Raw genomic sequence first — 20791 nt, 5'->3', positions numbered from 1 at the left:
ATACACATAGAAACGAACTATTTGACATCAACTGCCATATTCCCTTACTTGGTACAGGACATTTAATGAAAAATGGACGGTTGAACCTGGTTAAATGATATGCAAAATATCCAGCTTTTTGACAATGTTTGGAATATCTCGCTAAAACACTACGTGACAGAAATACAACACAAACACACGTAGGAACATTCATAAAAGACAAATAATAAAGTAGTCGACACAACATACAAACCTCAGAAAAACGATCATTTCCCATCAACGACCACAGGGTATCAAACACAGTGACGTGCTGACGTAACTAAGATGCAATCTCGAACTCAATACAATTATTTTGCAATATTCGTCCAAATTTTGTTAAAGACATTGATGGCATGGAAAGGCAATTTTATGATCATTTGGACTATAAACGCTAAGACATACAAGACTTGGCCGCTAGTTTTTTCGTTTGAATTGTGTATCATTGTCATTTCGGGGCCTTTTATAGCTGACTATGTGGTATGGGCTTTGCTCATAGTTGATTGTTTTTGATATATGTAACCGAAAACCATAACAGAAACATGAAAAATAATTCCATGAATGTTGGATGTATAAAACACAGATACACGCATCAAAGCAGTGTACATCCATGTTCAGTATATTAGTTCTATTTCGGAATATGACAAGGATGGTATTGAAAGGCAATTTTATAATTGTTTTGACAACAAACTATACGAAATAACACATACTTCAACCAAAACCATAACAAGCTCATTAAAAATAAATGCTTTTTTGTATCTCTTGTAAAGTGTTGGTCGAAAGATTTTTAGCGAGATTAATTTTGAAAGTAACGATATGTGGTTTTGAATTTTCAAGTATGGCCGACCATTTTCACAAAAGTTCAAATTGTGCCAAAATAAGGATAAGGGTCAATAAATAATTTAGGTAACAACGGAAAAAATATGATAAAAAACTTAATAATACTCCTTACAAAATTCTATATTTACAGAACAAAACTCTGTGAAAATAAGGTAAATTTTACAGAACTTAAAAACTACCACAAAGAATCTCTTGCACTAGAAAAGAATATATTTTTGAAAAGAAACCCTTTTCATATGGCCAATATCTGCAAGAACCCGTGGCTTCCAATTTTAGAAGAATAATTTTTATTATACAAAAAATAGGTACATTATGTACAGGAATTACTTTCACATTTCTTTGCCTTATCCATATCACCACCTATGTTATGATTTGATACCGTTATATGTTGGTTTATATGTATGCTGGATGTTTTGTCTATGTTTAAAACTAGTTTTATGTTCCTCTAAGTTATTGCCTGTACGCCAATATTTGTGCAAATATTTGTATAAACAAATCCTGCAAGCTGTATTATAAATGCTGTAAGTAAAATATATTTATTATTTTTTTTTTTATTTTTGCTTTTTCCAAAATTCCAAATTTCTGTGCTTGTTATTTATTTACACCGAAATGCAGTCAACTTTAGCGTTTGATAATTCATTGATAACATTCTGGCGTATCACAAACAAACAACTTGTAACGTCTCATTTCATTGGCCGAAAGATTCAAATACAACAACATTTGTAGTTTGCACGTGAATAAACACAGGTGATTGACTATGGAATGTACTATGTTACTACGAACGTAAAAACAAGGATTTGACAATGTATAGTTTACAAATCTTTGGTCAAAAGAATTAAATAAATGTTTTGTGTATTTCTAATTGTTGTGTCGAAATATTATACTGCAGCAACATAATTATCGTGTACATAATGTACCGCATTTAATATGAAACATATAAGGATAAAAAAAGTACATGTGCCGCTTTTATACATGATTAAGTAACCACTTAAAATTTCTTTCAATGTCGTAGTTACTTATAATAAGGATCTAATAATGCTAATCCATTATAGTAATTACAGAAAGGTATGATGGGTTGCATATTCCTCTTTTAGTGTTTTCATGCTATGAAACGAAGATACAGAAAGTTACACAGGAGCTAAGCGTTTGGTGTAAGCATTTACGTATCATAAACGGAGCAAATTGTCCCCGAAATATAGAACCAAAAAATGACAATAATCGTATCATTTGTGCACGTGAATGAAGACGTAGTATGCAATGTACTACCATGATCACCACGAATTCAGTGAAGGTATTTTGGTGTAAAAAGGATTGAAATGTTACATCGGCGAAGATTTTTTTCTTTTGCACGTGTGTAACTAAAAAAAAACGTATCGTAGTTTATAAGGAACAATATAAATGTACTGTTTTCGATTTAAATTGGCTAAAAACCTCTCCTTTAATTTAATACCGTAAGAAAGTGATTTGCATAACATTGTTGAACTATCCGTCAAAGTGATGTGAAGTATGCATGCGTATTTAAAATGAAATACAAAATCATACATGTAAGATAAACTGATAAACGAAATATTAAGAAATTATTAATAAGTATGACTGAATGCATGTACTAGAAGGGGTCAACCTTTTTATCAATACATTTAAAGAATAAACACGCTTTTAAAAACTGATCGTTTTTCTCTGTAACTATTTAGATATTTACAAATATACAATCTATGTTCGAATTTCAACCGAGAATTGCAAAACAGTTAAGTATAAAATTCATTAAGTATATTGCTGTAGTTTATAAAAGTATATTTTTCTCTAAACAAAGTATGGTTGGTTAAATGTTCTGAATTTACTTATAATTTCGGTATTTTTTTCTCAAAATTAAGGAAAATGAATTACAAAAAAATCACATTATTCTTAGTCGAATACCTAAAACTTGCGAAAGATATAAAAAGGCAGGATGAGCAACTTTGCAAAAAGGCTGAATTACGATTTATGTAAAAAAAAAAAAAAAAAAGGACAAACTAATAAAAACTAAAACGGCAGAACCAAATAGACTAAAAATAAAAAGACAGGACAGAGAATACAACTTAGAAAAAAGAACTAACTGTTTCATCAAAGTCCACCCTCCCATCAAAATAAAATGGTAGATCTCTTAATCCAGAAACAACTGAGAGGAGACAGTTGAGTTAAATATTTAGATGTGAAACCTTAAGATTTTAAAGTTTAAAATTTTACTAGTGCACAAAATTATAAATTCAATGAATTTCACATGCACATACATGTATCATTGAAAAGTTAGAATTGCTATGGGATAATCAAGAACACAATAATGTACGTGAATACTACGATGGAGGTTATAACAACCTTGACCGGCTACGTGAATACTGATCAGTCCATTCAACTTATAGTACGCGTGTTCTATTTTCGCAGGTGTGAGGGCGAAGGTTTGAATTGGCCAATGAAAACGACCGTTCCTTTACGAGTTATTATTTATCTAATAAAGTTTGTTTGACTGATTACGTCGCACTACCTTTCGCTAAGCTTTGTCGCATATAAGTGTATTCTTTATTTTTCTAATCTATTCAGATTTATGGATCATTCTATATTGATAATGTATTAGTTGGATAAACTATAATTTATAAATGTATATATTACAGTTAAATAAACTTACAAGTACTAACCAAATTAAGTATATGCTACTTACGGTTAACGAGGACGGGATAAGGTACCGGTATTTGATGTATCCCCTAACAAATGTCAAACTATCAATAAAGTATGATAACTTCTAAAAAAAAGTTTTAAAAAAAATAAATAGATAATCTACTGAAGATTTTCTATATATAAAAAGGGAAATTAAATTCGTGATATTGCTGCAAAATTTTGAAGAATCTAAGGATTTTTTAGAATACACACCTGATTCAAAGCACCTATTAAAAATACATTATGAAGTCAACTTTTATTGTTGGTGAATGCTTGTTATAGAATGGTGTAAGATATTTATCAAAGTATTTATTTGAACATCTTGACGACCCGTACATTTTTTTTCTACACTATTAAGGATTATTGTGAGGTTTTAGGTATCCAGGAAATATATGGACATCATCTTTTCATCTTTCTTTTATATCAATAAAAAGGAGAGAATATATGATAAGATACATTAGGATATTCCAACTTATTATTCGGTAGCAAACGGCAAAACATCATAAAAAAACGACGAAAAACCCAAAGAACAACATTAAACACACAACATAATACTTAAGAATGAGCAACACTACCGTTGTCAGGTTTTCCAAAAGAGTAAGAAGATTGTGCTCCAGATGAAATATCCTTCATATTTCTCGAGTAACAAATTATGTCAGATTTTCACGATTGGAACATAGTTGTCGTCAACTGTTTTAGTAAAGTATAGAAGTGCACTCAGGGAAATATGATTTTTTCTTTAATGAATAAAACTATGTCTTCCTCGGACACGTAAAAATAAATAGACAAAGGTCAATCAGATGTTAATAGCATCATAAAAATTGTCGGAACTGATGACCACAACGTTACAGTATAGTACTTTTTGTTTAATAGTAAAATCACTGAAATACTTAACTCCGAGGAAAATTCAAAATGGAAAACTCCTAATCAAATGACAAAATTAAAAGCTCAAACACATCAAAGCAACGGATAACAACTGTCATATTCCTGAATTGGTAAAGGCATTTTCTTATGTAGAAAATGGTGGGTTAAACCTGGTTTTATAGCTAGCTAAAAAAACTCACTCGTATGACAGGCGAATCAAATTCCTTGTCAGCGGCAATCCTCTATCACAGAAATGATGATTAGAAATACAAGCTTTCGAAAAGCGTTTCTACTGTGAGAACTAGAAATTAAAGAAATAACAGATACGGCTTTCCGTGCCTCATTTTAAGACCTATACTCGAATTTGACATAAGCGGTCATTAGTACCAGACTTTATGACAAACAAGACGATTTCAATTTTGAAGTAATTTACCTTCCTTCCCGCCCCAACATAAGCAGCAATATATTGAATTCACCTGCATGTTAGATATACATTTCCCAACTCATTCGGTATTCCAGAGCTTCCAGCTGCTACTCAGTCATTGTAAAACGTCTCCAGTCTGAGCTAAAGTTATGAACCTAGGTAATGTCAAAGAAAGTCTCGTCTTTTTTCTAGAAAAAGTTTATTGGAAGATGCCAATACCATGTTGATAAATATTCCTTAAATGTTTCCTTATGTGCTTTGTATATAGAGTGTCTTTATGTGATTTTGTTTTTCTTTACCTATGCTAACACTTTTTTATCTGCTTTACAAGTGAGAGGTTTAGCTAGCTATAAAACCAGGTTTAATCCACTATTTTCTAAATATTTAAATCCCCGTACCAAGTCAGGTATATGACAGATGATTTGCATCCATTTAGAAACTTCCCGTTTTTAATTTTCATAGGAGATAATTTTTTATTTGTCTTTTTATATATATTTCTTTGCGGACACTGCTGAAATGCTGCATAGAAAAGAACGGATTTATGATTTTCTAAAATATGCTCTCTCGTAAATGATGTAGGGTTTTTGTGGGATTCCCAGTAATGCTGCGAATTCCAAGTACTTTTACTACGAATTTTTAGCAATAATAATAATATTATTAGAGACTTTGTATGTTTGGATAACTACATATTTATCGTAAATAGGAAATGTATTCACAACCTCTGACTTTTTGATAGAGTTACATACATATGTGTTTATTGTTACTCTCAGATTTTGAAAGCGTTGTTGAATACATCGCCGAAAACCTTCAATCAATACAGATAAATAGTCTAGTTTGTGATCATATGGCTTGTGATTAACTCATTTTTGATAATATAGTTCTGAACTAAATCCATCAGTAACTCGACAATCTTCTTCCAGTTGAAAGGCTGGGGAATTAGATTTTTCGGGCTTTTGACCAACAACTATCATAGTTTATTGTATACTATGGCAAGGTCTCCAGTAATAACTAATTAATTTGTTGCGACTGTCATAAAATTGAGAGGTTTAGCGCTATAATACCAGGTTTAATCCACCATTTTCCTTATATGAAAATACCTGTCAGGAATATGACAGTTGTTGTCCATTCGTTTGATGTGTTTTGTCTTTTGATTTTGCCATTTGATTAGGGACTTTCCGATTGAATTTTCCTCGGAGTTCAGTATTTTTGTGATTTTAACTTTTAACTGGCGGGACTATTTGTATTGAACCAATGAATGCTACATATTAGAAGGCTATACATTCTTGAAAGAAAGATCTTTGCTGTCTTCTTGATGAAAATCTTTCGGGCAATAGATTAAGTATAGGTTTATGAAATGTCGCGTGTAGTTTAATCTTTTAGGGAATCAATTATTGTTTTACTGTCATTTGATTGTTAGAGGGAAACAGATATTAACATATTAAAAACATATAACAAAGTAATTGTCAATGCGAAATTTAATATAACTATTTACAGAAATTTAAGGACAAAAAACAGAAATTAGCCGATGACAATCTGGTTGAATCTTGTTGACAGGTTGCTTAGTAACCACCCTAAAATAAAACATAAAAAACATATACATGTTTATCATGGGAAGGAAGAATTATCATTGTTTGATTATGTCTTTAATCACTCATATTATTAACACCATAGAATCAGAAATTGAGACAAACAAAAAGTGTAATATCACAGATAATAATCCACAGTTTTAATGCTTTATCTAACTCGGGTGGGTTTTTTTTTTGTGCTGGATTATGTTGGTTTATGTAATGTATTCGTTTTTATTCTGAAGATAGTTAATACTTTATTATGTATATCTATTATATAGTAATTTGATAATAATTTTTACTGTTTGCAAAAGTATAAATTATTCTAAATAATAAGGATGTTCTTATTCCAAGCAGAAAACCCTAGCCGTATTGAGCCAAACTTTTTTGAACTTTTGGTCCTCAATGCTGTTCTACTTTGTACTTTCGAACTTTTTTTCATTTGAGCGTCACTGGCTAGTCTTGTGTGGACGAAACGCACTTGTGTATTTAATTTTTACATGGTGCCTTTTGTTAGCTATTATTCGTGTGTTTCTCTGTCCTTTATGTTCTCCTATTTATTTGTATTGTAGTCCTATAAAGTTATGGTGTCATTTTAATGTTATATTTAACATTGCCATTAAAGCGGGAGGTATGGCATGCCACAAAACCAGGTTCAACCCCCCATTTTTTTTCTTTAAAAATGTCCTGTATCAAGTCAGGAAAATGGCCATTGTTATATTATAGTTCGTTTCGGTGTGTTTTACATTTTATTGTTGTGTTTCTGATGTGTTATTTGTTTCCTCTTATATTTGAGTGTGAATTCACATTGTTATAAGACGTACCACGGTACTTTTATATCCCAAATTCATGTATTTAGTTTTGATGCTGTATTTTTTATTCTCATCGGATTTTGTCTAATACTTAGTTCGGTTTCTGTGTGTGTTACATTTTAATGTTGTGTTTCTGTTGTGTCGTTGTTTTCCTCTTATATTTAATGCGTTTCCCCTTAGTTTTAGTTTGTAACCCGGATTTTTTTTATCGATTTATGAGTTTCGAACAGCGGTATACTACTGTTGCCTTTATTTAGATCATTGTGTTCCTGTTTCAGAGATGCATCTCCTCTGTCATATAATAAAAAACTTGCATAGGGTTTTTTCATTATTGTTATTTTTGGTGAACTATTTCATTTCGTTACTTGTTTTTCTTTATCTATCATTTATTTCGAAATGTTTTTGTATCATATCCTACTTACTTTTGGTTTGGCGTATTGCTAAAACGGAAAAAAGAAAGAAAATATTTTTGAATACGTGTTCTTTTCCTATGATATTATAAAATGTCATCACTACTGAAGAAACGTTTAAACAAATTGAAATTAAAAAAAATAAGAAATCATTACCGCTTGTCGTTAGATAAACAAAGTTTAAAATAAACAAAATAGATTAAGTGTTGATTTAACGAGTAGCAATGTCAAAAATGTTGCAAATATATGGGTGATAACGTAGTCTGTAGTTTACGGTTAATGCTGATTCTACAACCGTATCAAGGATTTTTCAATTAAACCCGTTAAATTTTTTTATTCGCGAGGCTTGCCGAATTTGTAAATTTAACTGTTAAAAGTGGATAAATATCATTTCATACTTGATATAGGATTATGTGGTGGAACCAGTTTTTTAATGATTTTTAAATGATAATGCCGACTTATTCAATCTTTCCTTTCGAATGATCTGCAACAAGATGTGCTCTGTCTATATCACGTCATCAAACATGACCAACTTTTGTCATGACGTCATAATTTCGGAAATTTCGGGGAAAACAAGTAAATTTGACGTCATTATAGAATTTCAACCAATGAAGAAGAAGATCAAACGAACCACACGTTGATTGAATGAAAATAATCAATTGATCAGGACCAGGATAAATCGTATAAGAATTAGATAAAATGTCTTATTTAATATAACAAAAAATATATATTTTAAAATATTGAGTTTATTGAATTTTAAAAGAATTAAAAATAAATCGATTTCATTTATTTTTAATCACGCTGTTCACTCTAAGATCAATGTCTCTTTTTTTATACTAAGAAATAATTTGAATATACTAAAATGACTTAAGTTTGGATATAAGAACAACTTGAAGTATAGATAGAAAGAATGACTTGATGTTTTGATATTTATGCATAACTTGACGTCTTGATATAAGAATGACTTTAAGTCAAGGTCTAAGAATGATAAAAGTCTTACTTTTTTCCCATATGACTTTACTTTTTTGTTGTATCCTCTTCCTCTGTATCCGTTATATCCAGCATCTACAGTTTCATATCCGACTTCATTAAGGGTAGAATCAACCTCAACCCCATTATAACCATTACCACCTGTGTATCCTGCACCGCCAGTGTATCCTGCACCGCCTGTGTATCCTCCTGCACCACCAGTGTATCCTGCACCACCAGTATATCCTGCACCGCCAATATATCCTCCTGCAGCACCAGAGTATCCTGCACCGCCAGTGTATCCTCCTGCACCACCAGTGTATCCTGCACCGCCAGTGTATCCAACACCACCATTATATCCAAGACCATTGTATCCTGCACCACCAATGTATCCTGCACCACCAGTGTATCCAGCACCGCCATTATATCCAAGACCATTGTATCCTGCTCCACCAATGTATCCTGCACCACCAGTGTATCCAGCCCCGCCATTATATCCAAGACCATTATATCCTGCACCACCAGTGTATCCTGCACCTCCATTGTATCCACCGCCATTATATCCTATGCCATTGTATCCACCGCCATTGTACCCAGCACCACCATTATATCCTGCACTGCCAAGGTATCCTGCACCGCCAACGTATCCTGCACCACCGTTGTAGCCGTTATAACCAACATAACCATTATATCCGTTTTTCCTCTGGTAGTTTGGTTTCCAAGCTGCATTTACTATTACTAATGCACAGGAACACAAAAGAACAATACCAGTAGACAACATATTTTCTTCTAAAAAGGATTCAATGATTTACAATTATTTTCTCATTTTTTTACAGTAGAGAACTATATATAAAAGTAAATGTTTTCTGTAATAATGGTGAGATATCAACAGATCTTTATTCTGGACGTTAACAATAACTTGATTACTAAGATTCTTTTATTATAACTTGAATATTTCAAACTTGATAAGACTTCCATGTGTGGTAATACCATTGATGTTGCTGTTTTTCTAAAAACATTTGATAGTTTTTGTTTTGTTCGTGTCTCTAATGTTGTGTATGCATTTTTTCTTTCAAATTTTGGATACCCTTGGGAAATTAAATTAAAAACCATGTGTGTGTGTGTAAAATTTAGTGTCTGTAGCTACGTTTAAATTTTGAATATGTTTCATAAGAAATTTCATTAACTTTACGATGAAAAAACATCAAAATAACAAAAAGGGATACTTTACTATTAGAATTCAGCTTTAAGAAAACAGATATGTTTTAAAACACTAGCCTTTCTCTTATATTTGTCAAAGGTAAGCTTGAACAAATCTGATGTATTCGTTTTTTACGCTTTATGGTATTAGAAATGATGTTCACACAAAAAGGGCTTCTTAAAAATTGAAAATGCATTCTTAGTGTGAAGTTTTTAAAAGCTCGTAATTAAAATAAAAGAAGTCAGTGATTTTATAATTATATTGAGAACATTAATACTATTTTCTATCAGTACATTGAGGTCTCTTCTTCATATTTGATTAGTTTAAATCTAATGAATTATTTCAAAATGTTGAAAACGGAAAACATTACCACAAACTATAAAAAAAATTATATCAGAGATTTTGAAAATATATGCGTTACCTTAGAATGACAGGAGGACTGCAATGAATAGATCACAATGCTGGAACTCTGTACTCACTAAAAAGCTGCTATCCTTTATATACCATAATTTGTTCTTATTACAATATCATAAACATTCAACACCACGAAAAACAAATCGATCATGAAGTTTAATTATTTATTGCATGTTTCTGAAGTTACATAAGTTTGTGGTCAAAAGCAGTTATTATTCCTTACATGCAAAATGCAATGCGAAGAAAAAGGTGAACAAGCAAAAACCACAGCTTCTTTCTGTTAAATATTTATCAAAACAAAAAGTATGTTCATTAAAGAATGGGAATGTTTTACAAGTCAATAATTGATTCCGGCAAAACCCTCAAGCTTAATTGAGATTATCAAATTCATAGTTAGGCAGAACAGTTAAGATAAATACAAAATCGTGCCATCGTTCCATCGTTCCATATGACGAACATATTGTATCTGTCGAAGGACAAAATCTGTTATATTCTTTTTTTTCAGGGGGGGGGGGGGTAATTAATTTGTTGATTGATATCTTAACGACTGATTTTGCCAACACCTTAAACTTTATTTAGATCAATTGTGAGGATAATCAATTAAGATAAAATAGTTTGTATGAGGTATCCTTTAGATATGTGTTATTTGGGGCCTTTTATAGTTTTTACGATGAATAATAGTTGTTAAATTCTCTGTCATTTTGGTCTCTGATGAAGAGTTGTTTCTTTGGCAATAATACCACCTCTTTTCATTTTTAAATATGTCGTCACTGATTATGACATTCAAATCATCGCTTATATTAACCTTTGGTATATATTAATAGATAACCTGGCGAAACATGAACTCGTGAGAGCGCTATGGAGACCAAAATCGACAGCCGTGTATATATTCAAAGGAGCATACACTCTCTGTGACATGTTGTTGCCACTAGTGTTCAAATTCATCCGAGATATTGATCATATAAACCTCTGGTATAGTTTTTATGAAAGTTTGGCAAGAATTGTTCACGTCAAAAGTTAAATCCCCAAAAACTCCAAGAAAAATTCAAAACGAAAAGTCCCTTATCAAATGGCAAAATCAAACGCTCAAACACATCAAACGAATTGACAACTGTCATATTCCTGACATATAGTAAATTCGTTAATTCGTTTATCTAGAATTCGCAGGAGACGTTTTACGGTTACAAATAAGTTTATTGTTCCAACAGGGACGAGTAGTATTTAGTGACCTACAAAGAGTACATAATGTTCTAAACATAATTCGAATATTCTCAAATATTCAAATATTTTAAGTATGGATAAGTCTTACTGTGATTTAATGATTAACGTCTGGCTACATACTATTACATTGCATTTAAGAAAACATTTAAAAATATAAAAAGAAAAATTGGAATGATTTCCAATGAGACAACTCTCCATAATAGACCAAATGACACAGACATTAACAGCTATAGGTCACTGGACATCCTTCACCAATGAACGAAGCCCAAGTATTATAACTGTAACAATTAATGCATATTATTGCGCTTTTGTGTGGTTGTTGTCTCTTTGACACAATTCTCATTTCCATTCTTAATTTGAAACATAGATACAGAAAGAGAAAAAAAAAAGAAAATAAGTATATATAAATACATTACCAATCATTAAGTTGAAAAAAGAGAGACGGAAGATACCAAAGGGACAGTCAAACTCATAAATCTATAACAAACTGACAACGCCATGGCTAAAAATGAAAAAGACAAACAAACAACAGCACACATGACACAACATAGAAAACTAAAGACTAAACAACACGAACCCCACCAAAAAACTAATGGTGATCTCAGGTTCTCTGGAAATCAGGGGATAGGAGGACAACGACTATAAACGTTTCCCTCGGTTTTAGTTTGTAACCTGGATATGTTTTCTATCAATTGATTTATGACTTTTGAACAGCGGTAGGGTAAGCCACTTAATTTGCTCTACATGTCGCATCCGTCATTTTGCTAATAGTATTACAAACCTGGTAAATTAGTAAGCGTAGAGAAAGATTTTGCAACCCCATGCATTTAAATGTCCATTGTAAAAACTACATCATACGTTTGCACAACAGATTAGGATTTACGTGATCTAAGCCAGCAATTTAAAAGTCATACTAGGTAATTTGATATTTGAGTAATTTGAGTTTAATACTTTTTAAGTAATCTGTTTTTAAGGTTTTCCCCTACGTGAGGAAAGACCTTATTGTTCTATTTTTTTTTAATTTTTATTCTTTCTTTATATGGTTATAATATTGTTCTTTTGTTGGGATTTTATTATTCGACAGAGTTTTTAAGGGGTGCCTATTTTATTCGCATTTTTCAGAGATAACTTTTAATTTGTACTGACCAAGAACACATGTTATAAGTAACAAATAAAAAACGAACTTACAATACGATAGCAAAATACGAAAAAGGATCAAAAGACAAACCATTGTCTGCAAATCACAACCTAAAAATCTAAAGACTAAACAACACGAACGCCACAAAAAAACTAAGGGTGATCTCAGTTTCTCCGGAAATCAGGGGATAGGAGGACAACGACTATAAACGTTTCCCTCGGTTTTAGTTTGTAACCTGGATTTGTTTTCTATCAATCGATTTATGACTTTTGAATAGCGGTAGGGTAAGCCGCTCAATCTGCTCCACTTGTGGCATCCGTCATTTTGCTAATATTATTACAAATCTGGTAAATTATTAAGCGTAGAGAAACATTTTGCAACCCCATGCATTTAAATGTCAATTGTAAAAACTACGTCATACGTTTGCACAACAGATGAGGATTTACGTGATCTAAGCCAGCAATTTAAAAGTCATACTAGGTAATTTGATATTTGAGTAATTTGCGTTTAATACTTTTAAAGTAATCTGTTTTTAAGGTTTTTCCCCTACGTGAGGAAAGACCTTATTGTTCTATTTTTTTTTATTTTTACTTTCTTTATATGGTTATAATATTGTTCTTTTGTTGGGAGTTTATTATTCGACAGGATCAAAAGACAAACCACGGTCTGCAAATCACAATCTAAAAAAACTAAAGACTAAACAACACGAACCCAATCAAAAACTAGAATGTTTTCAGGTGCTCTAAAAAGGTTGGCAGATCTTGCTCCACATGTGACACACGTCTTATTACTCTTATGTAATGCATTGTTCAAGTAATCATTTGAGGCAAATCTCATAACGTGTTTGGTTGCGATCTTTTCCCCCCTCAATGAAATGAACAAATGGAACTTTCAAAAGAACTGTTAATCATATATATTAATTTTTGCAGAACATATATCATATGAATTATATAAGGAAACTATTATATTTTCATTACAGCTTTTGTCATATTATTAAAGAAGTAGGTCCAGTAAGACCCTTTTTTTGCCCCAAAATGTATCAGTTTTACAAAAACTGTAGATGTTTAGTTATTTATTTGAAAGTAGAATGCTTCTGCTACATAAATATTTGCTGATTTTGTCTTTAAAAAGCACATTTATCGGGTACTAACATCATTAAGTCATGCTAAATTACTGAAATCTTCACAATGTTAGAATTTGATTTAAAATTTAGACGGTTTCCGTTTTAAACGAAAGTGGCCGCATTTGTGTTCATTCTTAATATTGAAATGTTAGTTGTATTTGATGATAATACATGACATATATAAGGGTTGAGAATGAACACGGATGCGGCCACTTTCATTTTTAACAAAAACCATCTGAAAAATAACTTTTAATATAAACTAATTAAAAGTTATATTAAGTGTTTTAAAGGTGTTCACAATCTTTCGTCAGATGAACCTGAAATTTGAGGCCAAAATCGGCCCTTACCGGACCTACTCCTTTACATCGGAAATATATAAGTTAGCATACTGTAATATACTTTTTTCTGTATCTCTCCCGAATAAAGCGTGGCATGAAAGAATTTAGGAGATACATTTCAACAGTAAAAACAGATGTTTCTGCATTTTGAAGTATATTAGATTCCTGCCATAACAAAACGTGTAAACTTATCATGGCGGTCAATGAATAAGAATAAAAACTTATTGACTTGTGATGCAACCTAAATTTTAATATAAAAAAAATAGTATGCACTAAAACTAAAAAGTTTACCAAAATTGTGGTATGCATTTAAAATTTTAAAACAATACGCAATATTGTGAACCACTATGACATTAAGAAAGTAAAAGTTTTACTTGCTTCATCTTATTTGACAGAATTTATTATCTATTTTCTTTTGTTCGTTTTATAGGAAATACTTTACTTGGAAAAAGAAATATTTTCCGTTATTGACATTGTCTGCATTATTGTTAAAGCTCTATATGTATATGAAGATATCCATATCCAAAGTTGAACAAACAAATGAAATATCGGGGAAATTATTTAAATATATTTTGATCTTTTTCTCTCCCGCGATTTTTTTTTCTCAATGAACCAATTGCCAGCAGTGTATATGTTCCGTTGTCATCGCTCACGTATCTACCTACAGGTATAGTTTCACAACCTATAACAGGTATCAAAATGTAATTAAACTCATTGAACTGTAAACAAATTTTCCACGCAAGTAGTGCGTATTTATAAGTTCATAATGATAATATCAGAATATGTGTGTAAGATAACGAGGCTGCAATTCCACCGACACAAATAACCAATGACTTCTCAATGTCAACAAATGGTCGTCTGTCTGAATAATATATCAAGCTTAAAATTGTCACAGTTAAAAATTTGGAATAACGGAATATTTAAACTTAAACAAACAAAAAATGCTCGTATTGGAATCCGGTTCATTAAAATCAATTCGATTGAATCAAGCATTTTCGCCTACAAAAATGACTTTAGTATCATATTTTTGTTTCAGTCTTTGATTATTTCCTTCTTTTAAAATCCAGGTAACATGGGGATTAGGTAGATTTATCTATAACACCAGTTAGCCAGATGATAATAATGATCAAGAAATGTTCTACAGTTTACAGTTGTAATTTTTTAGCAAAGAGCGCAAAATTGAATGCCTAAATGTACAATAACTTAAAACGTTTTCATTTAAATGGTATTCCGTTACATATTAAGCTACAACTATTTCTGGTATTTTGGATAGTGCTTAACAATCGTTATGGTATTGATAAAATGATAAGTCTTGGATAAGTTGCAGTCAACGTCAACGAGAGTCAGTATTTCTCCTTAGTTACTGTATACTCTAAATATGGTAACCGTACTATACCGGTGTTCATAAGTCATAAATCAATTGTGAGAGAAAAACAAATCCGGGTTACAAACCAATACAGAAGGAAACACATCAACTATAAGAGAAAACTCTAAAACATACATTCTTAATATCTAATAAAACGTTTTCCTGTTTAAGAAATGGTCTGTTTATATATCAAGGAACCACTAGACCGGATATGTTCGTTACATTTTTATATTTAAAGAACTTACAGAGAGTATATTATTTGGACCTACAAAAGGATGTTAAAAATATTCCACTTGATATGATATAAAAGTTCTTCTTTTATATATTAAGATTACCATTATATGATTGTTATTCATAAACATTTATGTGTTGTTGGTGGGTTTTTTTTTTCGCTTTTAACAGACGTGTTCCTTCACGGTTGTAATCTAAGTTAATAGTCCATCTGATCGCTTAATTATATCTGAAGAGTGCACGATTTCATATCAACAGGATAAGTACTTTTGAGCATGATTTTAGTAATTGAACACTATTCAAAATTACAACAGGGAAAGTAATAAAATCATATTGGTCAAAACTTTACTATTTATTACACATAGAATTTACTTTAAAAGCTCCATGTCAGGAACATGACAGTTGATATCGATTCCTCGTGTACCAATTCAGGAATATGAAAAACCAGGATTAAATTTTGTATATAAGCCAGACTCGCGTTTCGTCTACAAAAGACTCATCAGTGAAGCTCGAATTCAAAAAATTATAAAGGCCTAATAAAGTACGAAGTTGAAGAGCATTGAGGACCAAAACTCCTAAAAGTTTTGCCAAATAAAGCTAAGGTAATCTATTCCTGATGTAGAAAAGCCTTAGTATTACAAAAATGCTATTTTTTTGTTGTTGTTTAAGCAGTTAGTTTGAATGTAAGCAGTAAGGGCTTTTCGTTAACTTATTTTATTGTATGTTTTGGTATATGTCGTAGTGTCCACTGATCTATAAGGAAGGGGAGAATTGAAAATCTATTTTAAACCCGCCGTATAATCCTGACCCTGAACGTTTTTGATTAATTTTCACATTAGAACAATACTTTTAATTTTTTGTAGATCACTAGGAAACTGATATTCCCTTCTGATCAGAATGTATCGACTTTAAACAAATATATCATCAATTCTTAACACGAGCATTAAATTACATAGTTATTAATTTGTTGTAAAACTTGAACCTATTTCTAAGTACTAAGTCATAAACAATTAAAAATTTCGAATAAATACAATCAAAACCAACAAGTAATTAAAATTGATGCATAAGTTATATAGCCCTGGGTGAATTTATAATTTTGCTATATCAAAGGTATGATAAACTTCATTGAAGATATTAAGCTTATAATCATGTATGCTACACGCGCGTTTTGTTTACAAAAATACTGATGCACAAAAGTTTTAACAAAGTACGAAGCTGATAATTTGTAGTACTGTTAATATTAAACAAAAATATTTTACTTATTTTTATACAAATATGATTTTTTTTTATTTCAAAAGACTGTTTATTCAAAACCCTAAAAAACAGTTAGCAGTAATATGACCTTAATATCCATCAAAAGTGTACACTTTTCCAACACTATGGAGATGTTTGAGAGCTCTGGGGCTCGAGCTTTATAATGCTTTCATCAAAATCTTCATTCAAACATAGCTTTTGTTTTCAATCCTAGATATCATTAAAACGTTATTCTGTGATTAATTACACTTTATTATTGTGTGCGTCCAAACCGCTTTTCTAAATCAAACATCGTCAGGAAAGCTCAACTTAATCATTTGAAATTCAAGGATGTATTCGACCTAAACATGTAAAGATCACTATAACCAAAAGAGACCATATATATTGCCAACTTTATCGAAGGTCATCTATATTTGAGGGAGTTCGAACCTTAGTGTCTTAATAATTTCTTAATTTATCAACAGAGAATTTTGAAAAGTTTATTAAAAAAAAATTTCAAAAATCATGTTAGTACCAAAGCACTGACTAATGAGTTGCTGATACCTCTGGGTCAATTTTTCAACCTTTGCAGCGGTATCGATCAAGTTCTAGTAACTTAAAAAAAAATAACACATTAACTCCGTGCGTCAGAAGGTCTGTTCCGGATTTTCCTTCCTGAGTAACACACAAACCCAAACAATTGAAAGCCAAGGATAAATGGGAACTAACCACGTAAAGAGTAATATGACTAAAAGGGACATAAAAAGTAGCTTCAATCATCTCAGGTAATTTGTTCTGAAAGAATTGAAATTTTAAATAATGTCTTAATTTTTTAACGACAAATATTGGAATAGTTGTTTTTTAATCATATCGTAACCACAGCACTAAATACTGGGTTGTTTAAAGTAAAACTGATAATTGAAAAATATATCACTTGATGGATTTCTTTGTTGCTACCAACGTGAAAATTATAATTTATGAAGATTTTTGTGGTTTTAAACATATGTTTCTGTTTAGTGTTATTGATGTCATAACAAAAAGTACAGAGCATCAACAGAATGTTCAAATTTAATTGAAAAGTAATAAAAGTATAGAAATAAGCTAATGCAGAATTATATATATATATATATTAATGCATATGCATCATTCGACTTAACTAGAGAATCTACAGTCGATGGTAAATTCTTCGTACATATACATTTTCTCTCAGCGAAGCTTTTTCACCTAGATATATATAGGAAGATGTGGTGTGAGTGCCAATGAGACAACTCTCCATCCAAATAACAATTTATAAAAGTCAACCATTACCTGACTGTTTCTGAATTGACCCTGTAAAAGATTTGAGGTAATTGCATTGGTTAGTAAATCTGATTTGAAATCTATACCCAGCCAATTAGAGATACAGCCAATTCCTAACACATTTGATAAGTTATTATAAAAGTAAAGTAAGAAATAATTCTTGAGACATCTCCTTATTCTATAGTAATAAGTTGACCATAAACTTGCATTTAGCTATTGGTCGTCCGAAATAAAACAGTGCTGTTAATCGAAAATGTCACATGGAAAGGCTATGAAAATATTTCAAATTGTTATAAAACACGGAAAAATTTATCATCTGAATCAAAATACTCAATAGTTTGGTGAGGAGTTTTCTATTAAAATCAGAAGTTTAATGTATTACTTCTTATTTCATTTTGGCCTTCCAACTGTCTTGATTTAAGCGCAGCTGATAAGTCAAATATAGACATTATTTATCGTCCACTCCCGGTGAACTATCATCGTTTCTCAAAACCATACTCGTAAATGGTGTCAAAGGAGAGCCGAAAAATCAGTCCTTGAAATTTCTTCCCGGAACGGGGATCGAACCAGGAATCTTTGTGTTTGAAGTCTGATGCTCTACCACTACACCACGGCTCTCCTAATGAGTTTCCACCGTATGGTTAGAAAAAGGGCGGATTTTTCTGTGCTAGCGCAGGTGCTGTATCAATATTAACAAAAAAAACTACAAAAAGGGAAAAAAACACTACATTTGAAAAGAAAAAGTGAGCAACACGAACCCAACCAAACATCGAGTGTGTTCTAGTGTGCTCCAAATCATAGACAGATCCCGCTCCACATTAGGAACACATTGTGTTGCTAATGTATGTTTATTTGTATATGGATGCGTGTTTTCGGTTATGAAATTTATTTTTTTAAGTTTAATGCTGTCATTAGATCTATGATAATAACTGTATTGGTACTAACATTAATTTAGTTGTTAACAAAGGAATACATATATATATGTAGATCTTTACTCTTATTTCCTGACGATACCTAAACTTTGGCATTGCACAAGGTCAATGTCGATTTGATTGGTCGAGCCATCCCGAATTGATTTTGAGATTATTTTCAATGTTGTACTTTTACGGTACTTTTGAATACTAAGAAGGTATGAGTGTAAGAACCAAACAACTATAACAAAGTCATTCGTTTTTTGTAACCAAATGCTTTTGAAAATTAAAATTGATGGTTTATTTCGTCTATTCAATTAAAAGTCAAGGTTAGTTCATATATGATTGATTTTAATTGAAAATATATGAGTAAATTGTTTTCATCAAACAAGAAGAAAGTTGACATTTAGATATACCTATGACAGTGACTCATTTAAATTATGATAATACCATCAAGCAACAATTATAGTAACCAATACAAATTATGAGGTTACATTTGAATTACAATACTATATATCAATAAGTAAAAAAAAGACCCTTTGTACTTTTATATTCGAGTTTTGATTTATTGTTCTATTTACCGTTATGTATGTATTATTCTTTTGTAAATTTGTGTAAAAAATTTGACATATTATTATTTTAAACACACAATGATGGGGAATATGCACTTAATGCAAACCCTGAGCAGCTACATGACATATGACAAGTAAAATATAACGGAAATTCGATTTACAGATGGCATGTCTCTTGATAGCTGAGTAGTCAACATGCACGTCTGTGTTGACATAAATTATGATTGGTTTGATTATAATTATAAATTAAATGTTTACAAAATATGAATTGCTCGATATGCTAAGGATTGATTTTTAGCTCACCTAGCACAAAGGGCCAAGTGAGCTTTACTCATGACTTGGCGTCCGTCGTCCGGCGTCCGTAAACTATTACAAAGATCTTCTTCTCTGAAACTACTGTGCCAAATTTAATCAAACTTGGCCACAATCATCCTTGGGGTATCTAACATAGGAGTGAAATGTAGATTTTGGCTTATGTTTGTAAAACAAAGCATTTAGAACAAATCTGACAGGGTAAAATTGTTAATAGGTCAAGATCTATCTGCCCTGAAATTTTCAGACAAATTGGACAACACGTTGTTGGGTTACTACCCCCGAATTAGTAATTTTAAGAAAATTTTGCAGTTTTTGGTTATTATCTTGAATATTATAAAAGATAGAGATAAACGGTAAACAGCAATAATGATCAGCATAGTAAGATCTACAAATAAGTCAACATGATCAAAATTGTTAGTTGACCCCTTAAGGAGTTATTGCCCTTTAAAGTCAATTTTTAACCATTTTTCTAAAATTTTAGTAATTTTTTTAAAAATCTTCTCCTCTGGAACAACTGAACCAAATATAGCCAAACATGGTCACAAATATCCTTTGGGTTTCTACTTTAAAAAGTGTGTCCGATGACCCGGCCATCCAACAAAGATGGCCGCCATAGCTAAAAATAGAACATAGGGGTAAAATTTACATTTTGGCTTATATTTGTAAAACTAAGCATGTAGAACAAATCTGTCAGTGTAAAATTGTTTATCAGGTCCAGATCTATCTGCCCTGAAATTTTCAGACAAATCAGACAACCCGATATTGGGTTGTTGTCCCGAATTAGTAATTTTAAGGAAATTTTGCAGTTTTTGGTTATTATCTTAAATATTATAAAAGATAGA

At 31.3% G+C, this 20791-nt stretch overlaps 1 protein-coding gene across 1 annotated transcript; it reads right to left on the bottom strand.

The window, feature by feature from the left end:
• Positions 1 to 6291: 6291 nt before the first annotated feature.
• Positions 6292 to 10319, bottom strand: LOC143068337 (uncharacterized). Its single transcript, XM_076242310.1, has 4 exons — positions 10210 to 10319; positions 8619 to 9376; positions 7631 to 7648; positions 6292 to 6402 (listed from the first exon to the last, which is right to left on the bottom strand). The coding sequence occupies exons 2-4, from the start codon at positions 9366 to 9368 to the stop codon at positions 6391 to 6393; spliced, it is 780 nt and encodes a 259-aa protein (XP_076098425.1). The 5' UTR covers positions 9369 to 9376; positions 10210 to 10319; the 3' UTR covers positions 6292 to 6390.
• Positions 10320 to 20791: the final 10472 nt, after the last annotated feature.

This window comes from Mytilus galloprovincialis, chromosome 3 (genome assembly GCF_965363235.1).
Source record: "Mytilus galloprovincialis chromosome 3, xbMytGall1.hap1.1, whole genome shotgun sequence".
Lineage (NCBI taxonomy): Eukaryota > Metazoa > Mollusca > Bivalvia > Mytilida > Mytilidae > Mytilus > Mytilus galloprovincialis.
The sequence above is the reverse complement of the archived record's forward strand: the minus strand, read 5'-3'. Positions and strand labels throughout refer to the sequence as shown.